This window comes from Dasypus novemcinctus, chromosome 21 (assembly GCF_030445035.2).
Source record: "Dasypus novemcinctus isolate mDasNov1 chromosome 21, mDasNov1.1.hap2, whole genome shotgun sequence".
Lineage (NCBI taxonomy): Eukaryota > Metazoa > Chordata > Mammalia > Cingulata > Dasypodidae > Dasypus > Dasypus novemcinctus.
This window is the reverse complement of record NC_080693.1, coordinates 63,972,512-63,991,891: the sequence shown is the minus strand read 5'-3', so window position 1 is coordinate 63,991,891 and position 19,380 is coordinate 63,972,512. Positions and strand designations below refer to the sequence as shown.

At 50.5% G+C, this 19,380-nt stretch overlaps 1 protein-coding gene across 7 annotated transcripts; it reads left to right on the top strand.

Moving 5' to 3' along the window:
* Nucleotides 1–896: 896 nt before the first annotated feature.
* Nucleotides 897–19,162, top strand: DCAKD (dephospho-CoA kinase domain containing). Of its 7 annotated transcripts, XM_004458728.5 has the most exons (7): nucleotides 901–994; nucleotides 2,862–2,975; nucleotides 10,955–11,164; nucleotides 11,551–11,754; nucleotides 15,085–15,172; nucleotides 16,322–16,486; nucleotides 18,030–19,162. In XM_004458728.5, the coding sequence occupies exons 3-7, from the start codon at nucleotides 11,053–11,055 to the stop codon at nucleotides 18,319–18,321; spliced, it is 861 nt and encodes a 286-aa protein (XP_004458785.1). In that variant the 5' UTR covers nucleotides 901–994; nucleotides 2,862–2,975; nucleotides 10,955–11,052; the 3' UTR covers nucleotides 18,322–19,162. The 7 variants fall into 7 exon arrangements, with proteins under 7 accessions (XP_004458787.1, XP_004458784.1, XP_004458781.1 ...); XM_004458730.3 differs by lacking the exon at nucleotides 2,862–2,975 and having other exon boundaries at nucleotides 897–994; nucleotides 11,053–11,164; XM_004458727.3 differs by lacking the exon at nucleotides 2,862–2,975 and having other exon boundaries at nucleotides 897–994; nucleotides 10,958–11,164.
* The last annotated feature ends 218 nt before the right edge of the window (nucleotides 19,163–19,380 follow it).

The window sequence follows — 19,380 nt, the reverse complement described above, 5'->3', positions numbered from 1 at the left end:
TCCCTGACACTGGACATGTGTCAAAGTAGAGATGGCAGAGATGGCGTGGAGGGATTCAAACACTGGAAGGGTATTTGGACCAAATGGCCCTTCGATCATGAAATGCAATCCTACTTTATTGGGTCATGGTAGTCAGTGCTGTTGGAGCATGGAGAAAGATTGCAGGGACTGGTTGGTCAGAGAAGTTAAATTCCTTCATTCTTCAATGTATTGAGTCCCTACTATGTCAGGAACTGTTTAGGTACTCGGGTTACAGTGGTGAAGAGAGTCAGGATGCTTACCTTAAAGGAAGCAGAGAGCAGAGATAAGGTTTAGGAAGAGGCAGCTGAGAGGCAGGGTAGGAGTTAATTAAAGATCACCCACTGTAGGTGAGGAACCATTAGGTTTTTTATGTATTTCTAATTCAACAACACTGCACAGTTGCGATCATCCCCACTTTATGAGAGGAGATAGGATGGAAGGCTAAGTGACTTGCTGGACTTGTATGGGACAGCGCTTTGCTGTCAAATGATTTGTATGAGAGGGCAAACTGATTAACCTCTAAGCATCAGTTGTCTCGTGTGAAATGGGGATGATGACAGCATCCATCTAAAGAACTGGGAGGTTTAAATGAGATGATGCCTACAGAGTGCTCAATACAGGACCTAGCCTGGCGGGTGGAAAGCGCTCAGTTAATTACTGCACCTGTCGTTTCTAATGCCAGAGGCTGCACAGCGAGTGAGTAGCTAAGCCCGCGTTGAACTCAAGTTTCTCTGGGTTCTTCGCTAGCGTGGAAATACCATGGCAGAAGTGAAGGACTAAACCAGTCCCCTGGCCCGCGCGACGCCGGGCCACGCCCCCCCGCCCATCGGGATGACCACACCCCTTCCGCTGACCGAACGTCCGGTCCGCGGGAGCGCGCCCCCGAGGCCCCGCCTCGCCCGCCGGGGCCTGTCAGTAAGCGCTGCCGAGATTGGGCGAGTGGCTGCGGCTTTGGCTGGGTCAGAGGCCCCGGGTACGTAGCGCGCCGCGCGGGCGGGTGGGTGCGGGCCGGCAGAGGCGGGCTCTGGCTGGGCTACTGGGACGCTGGGGCGCCGTGCGTTCCCCTCCCGCGCCTGGGCTGAATGCGGGTACATAGAACCACACTCGAGGCCCACCGAAGCTTTGGCTGCAATTTATTGAGCGCGTTTTGTGCAGCGGGCCGTGGGTCAAACGCCTTGCATGCAAGGCTCACGGTCTTCACAGCAATCCTACAAAGCAAGGTGTTATCCCTATTTTACAACTGACCAAGGCTCACAGCCGGAAGACGCGGAAACTCAGAATTCAAACCCAAATTCGAGTCCATTGTCGGTCACTGCACTTTAGAACTTGTGGTTGGACTTTGGTCTATCCTCTTCCACCTCTAGTTGTGACCTAGGGTAGCTTTGCGACCCTCAGATTGCTCATCTGAGAAATGGGATTGACGGTACCTATTTCGGTGGGCGAGTGTGAAGTGTTTTGCTGAGCGGTGCTTATCTCCGCTTTCCAGATCCCGCTTCTCGGCTTCCCTTTCCTGGGTAACCGCGGGGAGCTCCCACGCATCCACCAATAACAGGGGCGGCCAGACCACCTGCTTTTCTTCCTTGTCCAGCTTCCCGAATGGAGGCGTTTGCCATCCCTGGGGTTGATTTTGCTTAGGAAATTTTCACCCGACTGATTTTTAACAAGTCCCAACTCTAAGAGGAAATAGAAGCCTTTGAATTTGTGGGTTTATCTTTTATCTTAAAAAAAAAAAAAAGATATATAGATCCTTTGAATTTGTTTTATGTTTTAAATGTTTGTTTTTGTTTTGTTGGGGGTTTTACTTGAATAAGATTGACTTGGTGGGACGGGGAGGGGGGGTGCAGCCATGGGACTGGAGAAATGGGTCAATTGCTAGAGAGAGATTTGGCTGATGCATCGAAACTGGACTGGTTGGATGAAGTGGTTTTGACTTAGCAGGGCCCTAACTAAAATTCCCACTAAATCCTCTTCTGTCCACCTTGAAATCTGTTCTCCTGGGTCATATTTCAAGGGCTTCAGAGCCTTAGAAGAAAAGTTTAGGGCTGATAACTGAAGGCAAGCAAGCAGTGAGCTTAGCTTTATTTTGAAAACTTACCCACACCCACTTTTAGCTTGACAGCAAAATTTTTTTCTCCAAAAGTTTCAATAGTTGGAAAAGATAGGATTTCTGATTAATTGTAAAATGTTGACATTTTAAAATAAAATTTATATCACTCATTTAAATGCGTGTAATGGAATCTACCATAGTGATTTGATTTGTTTCATCATCCTTTGGGAAAAAATACACAAACTAGTTTTTATGTAAGTCAATATTTTACACTTTCTCTCCTTGAACTCATATTTTCATTTGATTTCCTCTACAGAAGTTTTTTCTAGTATAATAGATTTTATGCTTGAAAATCTTTGGTTTATTATCCTACTTCCCCACAACAAAAATATGTACAAAGATTAAAATTTAAATATTTTAAAAATTGCATAGTGATCATAGTGTTAAGCATTTTCTTTTGGAATGAGTTATTACAGTTATTAAATACACAATCAAAACAGCATAAATATATCACAATTTTGGTAATTATTAAACATTTGGAAATGCTTCTCTTACATTGGTTGGAGCTTTTTCTTCCTTTCATCCACCCACATATATTTGTTAGAATGAAACTGCTATTTTTAATCTATTTTCATGGATATAAACATTGAAAAGGTTTACATATAAATAAGTACATGTGAATAGAAACTTTTGTTGCGACAGTGTCACTTAATTCTTTGAACACCTGAACGAATGGGTCCAAAAAATATAGTGATATATTATTCAAGGATTATTAATTTGACATTTCTTTTAGGTCCTCCTTAACTTTGTTGAAGGCAAAGGTTTGGAAACCACCTGACTCAGGAAAAGGATTTGCTACATGGACAGCTAGACATTTTGCTAGATTTTTTATGTATTCATTCAACAGGTAATTTTTGAGGACCTTGTACTCAACAGCCCTGTTTTAGGCACATTCTCAGCATGGATGCTGATATTTTAAACTGGTCCTTTGTGGTGCCCAGGGTTTTTCACACTGTGGGACAATGTAAGATTTGGGATGGGTGGGTAGTTATGCCTTTCTTTGAAGCATCAGAAGTGAATGAGTTTCAGAGAGAGCTAAGAAGGGATCCTTCAGGCATATTTCCAGACAGGTCTGTTTAGCAGGGGAGAAGCTGTAGAAATTGAGTGGGAATTTCTTCCCCTTATAAACTGCCTTTGTGCCCCTTGGAAAATCTTCATGCCTTCCTCCAGGGATTCCCCTTCCTCAGTGTAAACCCCACCTGAACTACCTTGTGGGCAAATATCTAACCTTTTCTTCCATTCCCTCACCTTCACAATGGGAATTAATCAAAGAATTCATTTCATTCAGTCATTGTACTGATCAGATAGGATCAGGGACATCATGTCCCTGGTGTATGGAAAGTACTCAAATGGTGGCTGCTTTTATGCTCTATTCCAGTTGGCTCAGAAACTCACCTTTCTAGACACTTTCTTCTTTAGTTTCCTTATCTGTGAGCCCAAGATACTGTCAGTCCAGGAATGTGGGGTTGGGAAATGATATAGAAAAGGTTTTATAATTCTCATAGTAGGTTCTCTGGAAGAGACGTCCTTATTTTATAAAAACAATAGTTCATGTCAAGCTCCTGCTTCTCATGAGCTAGACATTTTGTTGGATGTTTTATGTATTTTTTAGGACCTTGTACTTGGCAGCCCTGTTTTAGGCACCTGGATGCAGCAGTGCCCAGATTCTTGAAGTGAAGGCAGATAACATATAGATATATAATGTGTCAGATGGTGATAAGTTGGTACGTGCTGTGAAGAAAAATGAAACAATACAGTGAAGTGGGGTGCGATTTTATATAAGCAGGGGCAGTCTCTCTGATAAGGGACCATTAGGCAGAGAATGGAGTGAGCCATAGGACACCCTGGGGGCAGAGCTTTCCATGAGGCAGGAACAGCATGTCCACAGGCTGAGGTGGGCGTGTGCCCAGCATGGTCCTGGAGCAGCAAGGAGGCCAGTGTTGCGGGGGTGTGATTGAGGGAGAGAGTGACAGATGATACTTCTGGAGGATACAGCCTTCATCTATCCAGAAGCCCTTGTAGGACCCCCAGGTGATTTGGAGTGAGATGGAAGCCACTGGAGAGTTTTGAGCAGAGGGCTGGCATTTTTAAAGGACCACACTGGCTTTTGTGTTGCTAATCGACTGTCAGTGAGCAAAGGTGGTGGCAGGGAAATCATTTAGAAGGTGACTGCAGTCATCCTGCAGTGGTGCGTGGACCGGGGGGTATCTGGCTTGGCTGTGAAAGCGGGAGGTAGAACTGGCAGGGTACACTGGTGGGCTGGCTGAAGAGCCAGGAGGACACTGAGGTTTTTGGGCTGAGCTACCAGAAGGATGGAAGTACCTTTTATAGAAACGGGGTAGACCACAGTGACTGATGTGGCACACACTGAGTTTAGGAGGTTGAGGTGGTGTGACTTACGTCACCTCATTTAGTTCTGAGAGAGCCCCTCTCTGAATAGTCATTAGACCCATTGGCCCTCTAGGAAACAGAAGCTCAGAATGCTGAAGTAAAGCACCCAAGGCCATTGGTTAAGGGACAGAGCTGAGATCCAAACTCTGACTCCAATGCCCATGGACTCTGTACTATATTACAGGTGCCACAGGGAGTTGGCTTTCCCTGTGATCCTTTTTTCTGAATAAATTCCAGCAGGATAGTCCAGTCCAAACAATCTCCCCACCCACCCAAATAAGCTCCCTGGAGTGATGTTTGTGCTTGAAAATGTGCAAGTAGAGGAGAGAGACCTTACCCTCCCTTCTCTTGGTGTTGGGGTGGAAATTGGCAGCTTGGAGGAGACGGTGACTTAATAGACCAAGCCAGAGGGAGGAAACTTGGACTCTTAGGCTTAAACAGCAACCTCTCACCAATAATGAAAGATTAGTATTGGAGAAACCATATGTAAAAATAGCACTTCATAGTTCACTGAAAACAGTATAATTTGCAACCACTGGTTCTGCAAGAAAATAATTGGGTCCCATGGCAGGGAATGACTTGTTTTCTTGAATGATTATATTGATCATTGGAGCAAAATAGATGCATCCCCTTTGGAAAGCAATTCAAAGGAGAAGCGTCTGGCCGGCCAGGCATGCCCAGTGCGAGAGCCTGAGAGGCTGCGAAAGGAGGAAAGGAAGGTGCAAGCTAATGAGGGAGACTGGTCCTGGCCTCTGTACAGCAGGTTTGGAGCTATTGAGAGGAGATATGAAGCAACAGAACTGGCTTCCAGCTTAAAGCCTAAGCTCTCCCAAGGTCAGGGAGAGAGAAGTCCATTCAAATAACAATCCCTTGTTGTTCAACCCATTGGGTGTTCTTTTTTTTTTTTCCAGGGGACATTTACTAGCAGCTGGCAGCATGCTCTAATGGAAAAGGAGCAGGCTGGGATGCAGATGACAGGAGATTGTGACCCCAGCGTTGCCCTTCCTCTCTCCTGGACTGACATCTCAGCCTGCTTAGGGAATCATCCAGTCATTCATTCTCTAAATATCAAACATTGTCTCTGGTACAAAAAGGGAACATTGATTGAGTGCTTAGTGTATGCTAGGCACTATTCTAAGCAGGTTACATGTATTCACTCATTTACTTTTCAGCAACTCAGAAAAGTAGATGCCATTAGCTCCATTTTACAGAAGAGGACACTGAGGCACAGAGAGGTTAAGTGACTTGATAGTGTTTGTAAGTGACAGCCAGAATATGTGCCTGACATGACCCAGAGGTGTAAAGTGGACATGGCCCTGGGCCTCATGGAGCTTCTTGTATCTAGCAATTAAAAATAGTCACACAAACTGGAGCGGGTGTAGCTCAGAGGATGAGCGCCTTCCTCGCACGTTCAAGGCTCTGTTTTCAATCCCTGGTACCTCCTTTAAAAAAAAAAGACAAAAGTACGAACCAGGATGGGTACAAGGGAGGGAGAGTAATCTAGTGGTAAGAGATCTCAGGGACCTGATTTGTTTTCGCAGGGTGGACAGGGCCTCTCTGAAGAGAAGCTGTGGCTTGCTTCTTCGCCACTGTCAGGTCCTTGCCCAGAGAGCCCTCCTGGCCCCTCATCTAAAACAACACCTTGTCACTCCTGATCCTCTTACCCGCCTCATTTTCCTTCACAGTACTTCACCACCACACACGCATTGTGAGTTTTCTTAGCTCCCTCCTCCCCACTCTACCTCCTAGACTAAAGTCTCTTTTGTTAGCGTAGGGACTGTGGTTTTGAGCAGTGCCTGGTGTCTGGCTAGCTGAAGGGATGAATAAGAGAGCAAATGAAGAGTGAGTCAGGAGGAGTGTTCTGGGCAGAGGGAACAGCATACCCGGAGGCTTTGAGGAAGGAAAGAGCCTGTCTGTTCAGTGGCAGAAGGAAGGCCAGTATAATGAGCATGGACCTGGCAAGGAGTGACTGCAGAGATGGAGGAGCCGGCAGCGGGCTGGTCACACTGGGCCTGGAGGCCCCTGAGGAGCTAGGAGGGGGAAGGCAGAGGAATGACGTGATCAGATGTTCACATTCAGCCATGCCTCTGACTGCCATGTGGAGAAACACTTGGGGAAAAGCAAGGCAGGGATGGGAGGGTCAGGTCAGAGGCTACTGCTGGTGGCTTAGATTAGCAGGGTACAGAGTGCTGGTGGCTTAGATTAGCAGGGTGGGCCCAGGCGATTTAGAGCTCAGGCAGACCACGTGGGGAAGTTGGTGGCCTGAACAGCAGCCCACTTTCATTTTTCCCTAAGAGAAACACTGTCTCAGGCCACTCCAGAAGAGAGACTTCTCCCCTGAGTATATTTCCTTGGTCTTCTCGGAGCCACAGGAGCACAAGAAGTAGGAGCTGAAAGGTGGTTTGCAGAAACTCTTTGAGAGGGGCCCACTGTTTATGGGTCACAGCAGTTGATCCTCATCTTACAGATAGGGAAGCTCAGGCTAAGGAGAACTTAGAGGTCAGAGCAGATTTGGGATGCAGACACCACTCTCCACTCTCTGACTCAGAAGTCCTTACTTTTCTTTCTACCATTGGCTTTCCATTGACATGGAGAACGAGAGAAAAGAAAGGATTGAATGGCTCCCGCTTTGCCTGATGACTCCTTTGCCTGTGATTACTTCCAGAATCCAGCTTCTTCTCTGTTATTTTGGGACTCAGTGTTCTTGCCCCTCCAGCCAAGCCAGCTCTGTGAACTGCCTTTGGTATTGAGGAAGATTCCTGGGCCACCAGCCGTCATTCTTTGGTTCACTAGGTGAGCCTTTACTGACTGCTGCGAAGAGTGCTGAACCACGAGGGGGTGGAAGAAAGCCCTGACTCAGAGCCTCCCCTGGAGCTGAGGCTCTCTGCACTGGAAGTCCAGCCGCCTCGTCTTCCAGGCTCGGAGGGGAAGGCATTCAGGGATCAGCCCTTTCTCACTAGGAGCACTTAGAACAGTGGGTCAGGCTGGCCAGGAGGTATGCTGCGGGCCACCATCTTACGTCAAGAGTTGAGACTGGAACCCAGACCTCTCAACTCCTGTCCACAGCCTGCCATTTTAGCAGTGCTTCTTGTGCCCTGCTGACACAGAACCCGGGCATCTGTGCCTTTTCTCACGTTTCACAGGGAGTTGAGAGCATAGCCAGGTTTAGGAACTGCTGTGAAGTACCCGCTGCCTCAGCGATGTGGCAGTGGAATGAAGGGTGAGTGGAGCAGATTCTGGAGAAAGATGACGTTTGAACCAGAGCTGGAAGAGGGTCACAATCACAGGTTATCAAAAGTGGTCACTTCTCCATGGGTGCCAGGGGAGGAGCTGCTGGAAAGGTCTAGATGGGACTTAGAGGCAGCCTGAAACCTAAGTCTCCATTTCCTCCTTGGTAAGCCTTGTGCAAACTCTGAGCTCTTGCTTGCTACAGCTCCCTCCCCCGGCAGCTGGTGAGCAGCTGTGAGAGTGGGAAGGCACCCTCCACACCTGCTCTGGGGCCGAGTGAGTGCCATGGGACCACTCAGGCTCACCTGTCAGTGCTCTATTCTCAGCTGGTTTCATCTATTATTGCCTGTTCTCCAACCTTCCTGAGCTGTGCTGCAGAGCACAGAGGCGCGCAGTCACTGGTTAGTGAAGGAATGAATTATGGAGAGACTCAGTGGATAGGAACAGCTGTTATTTGTCCAACTTCTTTAAGCCAGGGGCGCAGAGCCTCCCCAGGCCTGTGCTCCAGCATCCCTTTGGCCTTCTTGACGGAGGCCAAGCAGCTGTTGGTCTGTCTCCACAGATGGTAATCCAAGGCACCGGGAAGGGAAGATATTCATTAGAGCCTAGAATTTCTATCTGTGCCTGTTACTGTCCACAAGTCCCCTCCTCCCATTCTGCAGGAGGAAAGCAATAGAATGATCATCAGAGATCTCTTTAGCTCTGAATTGACTTGCCTACAGACATATTCATCCTTCTGCATTCTGGCTCGTTTAATCTCAAGGCAAATTCATTTCCTCTTTTCTGAGTGCAGTAAAGGCAGGGGCTGCACTAGGTGCCAGGAGCCCCAATTCCACCCAGGCTGGGCCCTGGCAGGTCCTTTCTCCTCCCTGTTCTTCATTCTCCACAGCTGCAAATGAAGGGTATAAATCAATCCCAAACCCTGCTACACAGCAGAACTACCTGGACACATCTGATTTAGCAGTTCAGGGGCAGGGGGTGGCATTTGTGCATGGCCTGTGGCTGTGCTTGGCAACATTGGGTGACCAGGCAACAGTGGCTTGCATTCAATGATAAGGGGTCAGTGTCCTGTGGAGAACTGGCCCTTGCCCCTTCCCTAGGCCCTGGCTTGTTCTCAAGTCACTCCCTTTCCTGAAAAAGAAGCAGATTCCTGTTGCTTTAGGACAGAGGTACAAAGGTACAGAGTGGGGACTGAAAACACTGTGATAGGTTCTCCATTTCAGAACTTTGACTAAGTGGATTAACTTTTCTTTTTTTTCTGGATGCCTGAAACCTATTCTTTTTATTTTTTTTTTAATTTTAAATAATATCTGGTGTATGTATATATAAAGATTTACTTTATGTATTTCTCCCCCACCTACTCATTGTTTACACATGCTGTGTCTCTTCATCCTGTTTCCTTAGGAGGAACCGGGAACTGAACCTGTGACCCCCGATGTGGGAGGGAGGCACTTAATCGCTTGAGCCACCCTCGCTCCCTGCCTTGTTGTGTCTCTCATTATGTTTCACTTGTGTCTCTTGTTGTGTCAGCTTCCCTTGCCTGCCCATCACGCCAGCTCGCTGTCTTCTTTAGGAGGCACCAGGGACCTCCTGTGTGGGAGGCAGGAGCCCAATTGCTTGAGCCACATCCACTTCCCTGAACCCTATTCTTAACTCTCCTTTTTTGTAAGCTAGAGGGAGACCACCTGGGGGTCACTCCAGTTTCAGAGAAACTAGGGAGAAGTAGTTTAGTTAGGCCTCTCCATTGGATGATAATATTTTCCTCTCCCCGCATCTGGCTTCTCTGGGTCGAATGAACCTAGGCAGGTTAAACCGTCTGGCCCCCACCCACTCAGGCACATCCAAGCAGCTATTGCCCCGTTATTTGGAGTGTCCTCATGATGTGTCTTCACGGGAGGCACACACAGTTCAGCATGAGCTCAAGCAAAGTGTAATTAATACAGGAAATCTGCTATTAAACCAAAAAATAGTTGTATGACAGATTTCAAGATCCTGGAGAAGTAATTTGACACCAAATGAAAGGTGAGAGAAGAGAGCCAAGCTTCGATTGCATTTCTTCCAGCCTGGGAAAAAAGCCCAAGAGAGGATAGCCCTGTTTACTGCAGAAAATGCAACATGACTTTTTACAGAGTCTATTGTGAGACAGTCTGAGGTTGCAGAATGGGAACCTGACTTGGTGACAGTTGTTTTTGTTTCTTTCTGTGCCTTGCAGTAAAACCCCCAAGTTGCCAACCTCACCTCCATTTACTGGGCAGTTACCATTAGGCAGTATACCAAGGACTTTGCATGCATTTTCTTCTTCAGTCTTCACTACAGCCCTATGAGGCAGGTTCTCTTGTCCATATTGTATGTATGAGGTTCAGAGAGGTAAGTGACTTGCCCCAGGTCACACAGCATGGAAGTGGAGGAGCAGGGATTTGAATCAGCCCTGTCTGCTTCTGTTCTTCTAACCTCTAGGGACACCACTGAACTCAAAGTTACCCTTCCCAGCCTGTCATCACATTCCTTCTTGGCAAAATCCATATATTTCTAAACCTTTGGGCTTAGTGGCCACCAAGCCTGAGCCACTGCTTGCTGCTGAGCTTCCCATCTGGCCACTTCTTGGTTGAGGAGGGGAATTCCATCTCAGACTAGACCAGCAACCATGCGGTCCTAGTGCTGCTTCTCAGGGTGGGTGGGCAACCCGGACCTTCTTGGGTGAAGGGGCTTTGGGTAAAAGAGGGCCCCGATGCTGGGCCCTATTTGGGGTGTCTTCTGCGGCCCACCTGGGTGGTAGCAGCGTCAGTGTCCTAGACTGGAAAGTGGAGGCTGCACTTGCCACCAAGGCGGGAGTCTGAGGGCATCTGAAGAGTGCCGCGGGTTCACCAAAGGGGAACAGTACCTCTTCCTGCCGATTCGTATCCTCTTTCAGGCAAACCGCCTCTTCTAGAAAGCACCCGCTGCTTAACAGCACCTGACCTTGTTCTTGCGTGCTCAGCCTGTGGACTGCTGGATTTATACTGTTAGTTTACCTGGTAGGTGAGTGCTTTTGAAAGAATACTGGAGGCTTTTCCTGAAGATATTTTCTGTTTGCAGGTGACCCAGGGCCCCCCAAGCTTAGGGCCTGACGCCACGGCCGGCCAGGCTCTACCTTTGTCACTCCTTTTGCCTTCCTCTGCCCTGTTGGTTTTGGCCCAGCCCTGACGAGGCCTGCTCGTGTCTCCTCAGCAGGTCCTTCTGTCCCAGGCGGCTGAGCTTGCCTTGCTCTCCAGTGACTCCCAGCTCCTAGCTGGTGGTCTCACTGGCCTCCCTCTTTCCTGGGCAAGATGTTCCTGGTGGGCCTGACTGGGGGCATCGCCTCAGGCAAGAGCTCGGTGACCCAGGTGTTCCAGCAGCTGGGCTGTGCGGTGATTGACGTTGACGTCATTGCCCGGCATGGTGAGTCGGGGGCGGGCGTGGTAGGCAGCGGCTCCCGGGCTGCCTTTTCCCGTCATGCCTCACCTTTTTAAAATGCCCTCTAAGGCCAGGTGGAGAGGAAGGCTTTCCTGTCTGCCCTGCTCTGATTCTCTGCTCTCTTCTCTAACTACCCTTCCTATTCTTAGGAGTTGCCCACCTCTCCTTCGCTTTGCCCCATTTCCACCACAAGGGAGCCTGTGCCCTCTGCTTTCCTCCCTCACTGCTTTCTCTCCCCTCTTTGGATTTTGCCGTAGCTGAAAAAAGCACCCCTTGGGTTCCCCCATTATTTTGCCTCTGGTCACTTGGGGTTCTCCTCTGGCTGGCCTCGAGGCTCCGGAGAGTGAGCCAGCCTCCTCCTCCTGCTGCAGTGGTCCAGCCGGGATACCCTGCCCACCGGCGCATCGTGGAGGCTTTCGGCACTGAGGTGTTGCTGGAGAGTGGCGACATCAATCGCAAGGTCCTGGGGGACCTGATCTTTAACCAGCCTGACCTGCGGCGGCTACTCAACACCATCACCCACCCTGAGATCCACAAGGAAATGATGAAGGAGATCTTCAAGTACTTTCTCCAGGGTAAGACCCAGGGCCCTCTCCTCTGCGGAAAGTTTGGCCAGAGTGGGCCCAGCTGGTTATCCAGGCTGATCTGTTCATGCTGTTTTGGGGCATCCCCACCTCCCAGTGCAGAGCCCTAAACCAGCCCCAGAGGAGAGAAGCCCTTGTCTCCAACTCCTAAGTGGTTGGCAATTTAATGAGAAAAGATACATGGGGCTTTTGATCCGTGATCCGCAGGAAGTAATTGATTTTTCTAGTGGGGATGGGAGTAATGAGTGCTGATGAATGATGGAGTCCTAACACCCAAGTTCAAGTCCTGGCCTTCAAAGTTTCTAGCTGTCTGACTTGGTAGAGTGATACGACTCGTCAGCTTGTTCCATCATTGTGTAGTGAGGATAATAACACCACCATTGAAAGCTCTCAGGAGAACTAAGAGTTCATGTTCATGACTGCCGGTTACTACATGAATAGTAACTGCCATCAGTGCCAGATTTGGTTCTGGCTGAGCTGCTTGGGAAAGTAAGTGTTTAGATGGAAGTTGGGAAGGAACCAGAATGGACAGGGCAGGTGGGGGAGTCGTTCCAAGTGGAGGGTAATGACAGGACTCAGAGATGAGAGTTAACCTGGCACCTGGGATAGCCAAGGGGTGTGCCAAGACTGACGGGGGGAGCATGTTGGAAAAGCAGGCATCTCTGGTCAGTTGACAAGAACATTGCTCTTGGGGTAGCAGCCTTTTCAAAGCCCCACACCATGGTCCAAGCCCTGCCCTTCAGGATGGTTTTGGGTGTGGGATTCGGTGAGAGGCTGGCCTGCGGCCCCTGCAGCCTTTAGTACACATGGCCTCCAGCATGGGCTCCAGAGCTGAAGGCTTGGCCACCTATTTCCCCACGATCAGTCATGATGCTTTGACTTTCCTTCCTGGAAGCTATGGGGGAGCCTTCTAGGTGCTCTTCAGCCATAGGCACTGTGACCTTGGCCAAATCCCTCTTTCTCCCATGCCTTAAGTTTTCATGTACAGAGTGGAGAACCTTCCCAAACCTGCTGCCCCCGGTCTCTAGCCATAGCTAGAGCTAGCTCAATGAGTCCTCCCTGCCAGACTGCCTGGCTCTCCATCTCAGCACCTTGCCGCAGCCTCCCCCTCCCTTGGGAGGGTCTCTGGTCTCTCTGCCTTTGTCCTGCCTCCTCTGTTTGTGCTAGTATCCCCTCCTGCCCCCTACCCAGGAGTGGCGCCTTCTGCCTTTCATTCCTGCCCTTTTGCTTTCATTCCCAGGCCAGTTACAAGTACATCTGCAGGGCTGCATGTGGCAGTGGCTCTCCCCTTCTGAAATTAAGCATTGGATAATGTCACCCGCTCCAGAGCTCTCCCACTGTGTCATCTACCCAGCCTCCCCCCCCCCCCAATCACCACCACTTAAATAAAAGCCAGAAAGCTCTTTTCAGCTCAATAAGGTGAAAAACGGGGACGACAGCTGTGGCTTCCACAGTCCCAGTTTTTCCCTGATGAGTATAACAAATACAACTGTCAAAGTTGGTATAATCAAACGTCAGATAAGATCACCAGCTGTTGGGGAGGTCTCTGTGTAGGCAGACGGATGTCTTAATAGAGTCAGGATAGTTTGCAGAGCTTATCAAGCAGGAGGGATGTGACAGCTGAATAGCCCTTTACCGGTGAACCAAAGAGCTGGCCGCAAGCTCCCGAGAGGGACCCGAGGAGAAAGGACAGTGCAGGAGAGGAGGCAATGGAAGTGGAGCAGGAAAGGGAGATAAGAGGCCCGGAGAGGATGTGGTGTTGGCTGTTGCTCTGAGGTGGGGGGTGGGGGAGCCAGCGCTGCTGGCCTCCCTCCTCCTCGGAACAATAGTAAGAATCCTCATCATTTAGGCAGCACTCAGCAAGGGGCTGGTGGGGGGTGCTGAGTGCTTGGCACGAGTTTGCACTGGCTCATCTAAGCCTTCCCTTCATCCCATGAGGTAGGTGTTGTTTTACTCATTTATCCAGATGAAATGTCTCACTGGGCTCAAGGTCACATGGTGGGGAAGTGGGGAAGCAGGGCTGCAAACCAAGCCATGTCCCCCTTGACCGCCTCATTCAACTGAGGGTTTCTCTTGGGCCTTCTGAGCAGCGGATCCTAGGGGACAGGACGCCCGTGGCTTAGCTTATCTCCTGCTCACCTTGAGTGCCATTTTCCCTGAGACACCCCTGGAACTGGTGTGATGTGTTGGGTTCATTCTGTGGTTGAAAGTGTTTGGAGTGGGCCATCATCCGGGCCAGGGGTGCAGTCCCCTGCCCCATCCAGGCCACGGGGGTCTCTGGGCAGAAGCAGTCTCAGTCCTTGACCCTCATTGCTCCCCTGGACTCCTGCCAGCTTTTCCAAATGCACACACTTGTTGCTGGCTTAAAGTAAAAGGGGGAGGTGTGTGTAGCCTGTGGTGCTTCTGGGCAGGCAGCCCAGGGAACATGCCCACTCCCAGGGGCTGAGGGGGCCACTTTTGACTGGCTTTGGCTCCCAGCGGGAAGTCTAGTCAGTGCCTTTTGCCCCCTGGGAAGTGGTTACATGGTATCAGTCCTGACCACCTGCACCACCTCCAGACCAGGCCCTACAGACCCTCACTGGAGGTCTGCCTCTGATGCTGAGCCCAGAAGCAGCCCCTTTCCTTTCTGGGCTGCTGACACTACCTCCGTACAAGACCCTCCTGCCTCCTGTGCGACTGGGTTGCGCAGCCATGCGGCACTCTTCCAGCAGGGGGCCTGGCTTGGACCTCGGCTCACTGGGGAAAAATCTATCCTTTTGTTTTTGTTGAGCAGAGGTGGATGAAGTAGGGTAGAAAGGGTCCAGTTATGCTCACAGCTCCCGCAGTCTCCTGCAACCCTGGCTGTGTCATTTCTCTGCTCAAAAATACTAGTTCCTTGGTTCAGAATCAAGTTAAACTCCTCTGTGCCTGCCCTGACTACCTTCTCAGTCTGCCTACACCCTGCTTGAGGCCTTCCCATCAGCCAGAGCAGTAGACACCTCGCTGTCCCCTGTGCTTTGCTGCTCCGCATTCCTGGAACACTCACCTTCACCCTCTCATTTTCAAGTATCAGAAGTCTGCCCACTTTCAAGGCCAGTCCAAATGGCAGCCCTTCTACAAGTCTTCCCTGATCTGCCAGCCAGAAATGATTTTCTGCTGCATTCCATTCTGGCACTGGAACTGGCTGGCATTCAGGGTGTGTCTGTCCTTGGGAGGCCTCCCCCACTGCCGGGGAGCCCTCCGTGGTAGGAGCCGGTGGCTGCATCTCTCTTCTCACACCCACACGTAGTCCTCAACATGTGCCTGCAGAATTGAACTTGTGGGTTTCCTGCCCTCTCCCAGGATACCGCTACGTGATTCTGGATATCCCCTTGCTGTTTGAGACCAAGAAGCTGCTCAAGTACATGAAGCACACAGTGGTGGTATACTGGTGAGTGTGTGGCATGGCCCAGCCCCACTGAGGCTGGGAGGATAGCCCTAGAGCAGGCACAGACTTGGACAACAACCTACATCACTTTGCCCTTTTCCTGTGGGGTGGTTAGGAGGCACAGGGGTTTGGGCAGCAATGCCCAGAACCTGTAGAAACCAACCTCTGTTCCAGACCTAGATACGCCTGGGAGTGCGTAGGGGAAGCAGACCCTTTATCTGCACTCTTGCTGGGCCCCCAGGCTTCTGCAGTGTTTGGGAAGGGCTCCTCCTGCTGACTGTTGGAGGTACTTCAGCCAAGATGTGCAGCCTGCTCTGGCTACCATGTTGTCGCAGACAACAAAAGATCCCTTTTTCCCTCCTACAGCACTTTTCAACTTTCCAAACAGCTCCCACATTTATTACTTGACTTGCTTTACCTTTTAGCATGAGGCGGTCAGAGCAAGGGTTGAGCCTTCTGAGTTATAGAAAAGAACACTGAAGGCAGAAGTTAAGGAATTTGTCTAATAGTATCCATTGGCAACACCTATAAACAAAAAATTGTATAGCAGGAGCTATCAGAGCCCAGCTAAGGAAAGAGCTTTGTTCTCAGAATCCCCCAGGACATGAAGCAAACCAGAATCCAGGTTTAGCGAAGAGAGGAGGATCACACTGTCGGAGAAAATGAGTCACGGTCCCAGTGAGGTGAGAGAGTAGATACAGGTGGCCCTGCCTCCAGGAAACTCCGGATGCCACCCACAAGTACAGCAGACACATAGGTGAGCACTTGGCTCTGCAGATATTCGGGCATATAGTGGCTCTTGAGACTAATGTGTGGCAGGCCCCAGCACACTGAAGGTGGGGCCTGGAGTGCAGTCTCAGTGTCCCAGAAACAGCCCCCCCACCCCCTGCTCCCCAGCATGACTCTTATTTAAAGCTCAGTCTGAATCTATCAAGCTAAGTGTGTATCTCATGAGACCTGGAATCTTCTTTGCCTTGGAGTCTGAATACCACAATTGGAACTTTGTACCATGAGAGCCAAAAAAAAAAAAAAATAGGTAAGGAAACAGAACAGGGACTGGTGATGAGCTGTGGGAACACGTGGTATATCTGCCCTCACCAGCTGACTCCACGCCCACCCTTGCCTCCCTCTTTTCCTGTGCTGTCCTTTCAGGTTGGTCTCTTTGCCAAGAGCAGAGATGGCTGTGGCTTCTGGCAGATACATGGGGTTTGGCAGATTCTGCTGCTCTCCAAGAGATCTCCTCAGCTCCGGCCACCAGCCAGAGGAGATTTCACCGGAATCCTGGGTGTCAGCATGTCCCACTTTGGGCACATATGGGTACATGGCTCTTAAGAGATGCCAAAGAGATAGGAATGAGTGATTTGCACTTAACAAAAGGGATCTATGCTTTATAAAAATAAGGGTCCTCTCATGGATTCTTTTAAATGGTAAGCTGGCACATTTCAAATAATATGCGGCATTTACCGAAGTTTGATTATATCCAAGTGTGAATATTCACGTTTTTTTAAAAAGTGTGCCGATTGTGGAGTGTTTGGGTAAAAATTCCTCTGCCATGAAGAGGATCAGTTGGGACAATTTCTCAGCCCCAGCCAAGGGCTGAAGAATGCTGCCTCCACATCCCAGGAGGCCCTCTAGTCTTAGCTATGCCCTTGGAAGGATGTGTACCCACAGATGGCCCTGAGCCATCTCCACTCACCCAGATTTTCCCAGCCACCAATTTTTGTGGTCTTCCTGGCTGAGGTTGAATATAGTCCTTGTTCTCAGGCAAGCAGGGATTGGTCCCATGACCTCAGAAGCACATATTCCCCTGGAACAAAAGAAAATCAGTGACCTCTTGCAGCTCATTACCACGGAGGAGTGAGCTGCCACTTGCATGTATGTGTGGCCTTGGTCTGTTTCCCAGAGTCCCTAAGAGGTGACCAAACTACAATAACCAAATCCTCCCATCTTAGAACTGGGGAAACTCAGGCCTAGTGGCAAAGCAGAGAGAGTCCAGATGGCAGGAAACAGCCCTTCTCCCTAACTTGTTCCTATTGAGGGGTTTGGGTAGCCCATAGAACCAGAGGGTGTTGGAGACCCCCCCATTCTAGAGGACTGCCTGGCTGAGAGAGGAGGAAGAACCCAGTGGTGATGCCGGGGTGGGTGAAAGAGGTACTTGAATTTCCTTTGGAATTGGGAGACTGACGTCGAGCTTTACCTGTAGTGTTTAGTCCTGTCTAAGGACGGAAGGGATTCAGTTCTCAAGTGCCCAAGTCCTTGCTCCTGCTTGAAACGCCTCGGGGTTTGCCCCTCCCCCATCATCAATGGCATCAAGCACAGCCACCATCTCTTTGTAGTCTGCTCTGGATGTGCGAGGGTGGGGGGCAAGGGTAGGGGTCTTTGTGGTGGCCCAGAAAGCTATTCTTGATGCAGCAGGCCCAGGCCCCAGGGCAACTGCAGGAAGCCTTTAGCCTACAGGCACAGGCCTCTCAGTAAAGGTCACCCAGCCAGGGATCCAGAGTAGAGCTGCTTCCACGTGATCAAATCCTCCCATCTTGGAGCCGGGGAAACTCTGGCCTCGTGGCAAAGCAGAGAGACCCCAAATGGCAGAAGACAGCTGCTGCTGCCGCCCTTTCCCCTGCTTGCTTATATGGAGAGATTTAGGAAGCCCATAGAGCACCAGGCACCTCACCAAGAGGGGTGAGTGGGGGTAGCCAGTGAGCTGCCCAAGCCTCTCTCCCTGGGCTTGGAGACCTAAGTAGCCCAGAGAGGTTGGGATTCGAGGAATGGTCAGTGCCTAGATCCTGCCCCTCTCCTTTGCTGGTGGGAGGCAGACTGGGGCCTGCAGTGCTCAAGAGCAGCTCCCTTGTCCTGTCCATAGTGACCGGGACACACAGCTGGCGCGACTGATGCAGAGGAACAAGCTGAGCCGCAAGGACGCAGAAGCCCGCATCGAGGCCCAGCTACCCCTGAAGGATAAGGCCCACTTGGCCCACCACGTTTTGGATAACTCGGGCGAGTGGAGCATCACCAAACGCCAGGTCATCCTCCTGCACGCCAAGCTGGAGCGCTCCCTGGAGTACTTGCCCTTGCGGCTCGGCGTGCTCACAGGGCTGGCTGGCATTGCCAGCCTCCTCTACCTGCTCATCCGCTGCCTCCTGCCTTCCCCGTAGCTGACTCAGATGGCCGCCCCCAGCCCCTCAACACACGGACACCTGAGAGCTGGGCTGTGCTGTGCCACTGGCTGGCCCTTTTTGTGCTTCCTGTCTGAAGCAGCGGAACAACCTGCTGTGGGTCCCTGCCCTCATGCCCCCTACAGGACAGTATCCGTGAAGGCACAGGAAAGCAGCCCTCAGAGGCTGTTTTACAGCTCCTGCAGGTGAGGGTAGGCGATATCATCTCTGACTCTTCACCAGTCGGTGGAGCTGGGAGGCCAGGGTTCCCTGGGCTTGAATCCTCCCGGAGCAAATACCCCCTCATGGCCAAAACCTTAGAGTACCAGGAGCTGCGACCTTCAAACAGACCTCTGCTCTAGGTTGCAGCCCTCAGCCAGGATGCAGTGATGGGGTTAACACTGTCACCACACTGCGGCTGGGCCTCTTCTGTGATGACCCTCCATCGGGTCCCTCTAGGACATGCCACCTCTGCATCCCAGCCTTTCCCCTCCCTGCCCTCCTACTCCTGAATTCTTGGGACTCCATGAGCATCAGGTGTTCTTCACCTCTGTGCCTTCGCCCTTGTTGCTTCCCCACCTGGAGTACCTTTTCTTTTTTCTACAATAGGCTGACTGGCCCGGGCACCTCCAGGCTGGATTAGACCTAGCTCTAGGATACTGCTCTCCACCCCCAGCCCCTCCCATGTTTTACTTTAATCCATGATAGAGTAATCAGCCGAAAGTGAGTTGGTCTTCTACAGACCATAAGCCCTTCGAGGGATGGGACTGTCGCCTTCATCTCTGTGTTCTGCTGTGGAGCCTGGCTCTTCGGTACTTAATAATAAAGTATGTTGATCTGATCTTCCTACACTGCATTTGTTCTCCCAGCACCACAAACTGAGGTTCCCAAATTTGGCTATTATCGTTTGGACTTACTTTTAGCTTCTTCCCACACAGGGGCCTGTGGCCCTCGCTTCCCCAGCCCCAGTGCATACAGTCGCCCTCTGACTTCAGGTGTATCTTTATAGGAGGTGGGTAGAGCTGCTGGGGCAGCATAGCACCCACTCAACCCACTGTT

Coding starts and splice junctions, on each gene's coding strand:
- DCAKD (XM_004458730.3), top strand. CDS start 11,053: ATGTTCCTGGTGGGCCTGACTGGGGGCATCGCCTCAGGCAAGAGCTCG. Junction 15,173..16,321: donor CACACAGTGGTGGTATACTG/GTGAGTGTGTGG, acceptor CTGTCCTTTCAG/GTTGGTCTCTTTGCCAAGAG. Junction 16,487..18,029: donor CCCACTTTGGGCACATATGG/GTACATGGCTCT, acceptor TCCTGTCCATAG/TGACCGGGACACACAGCTGG.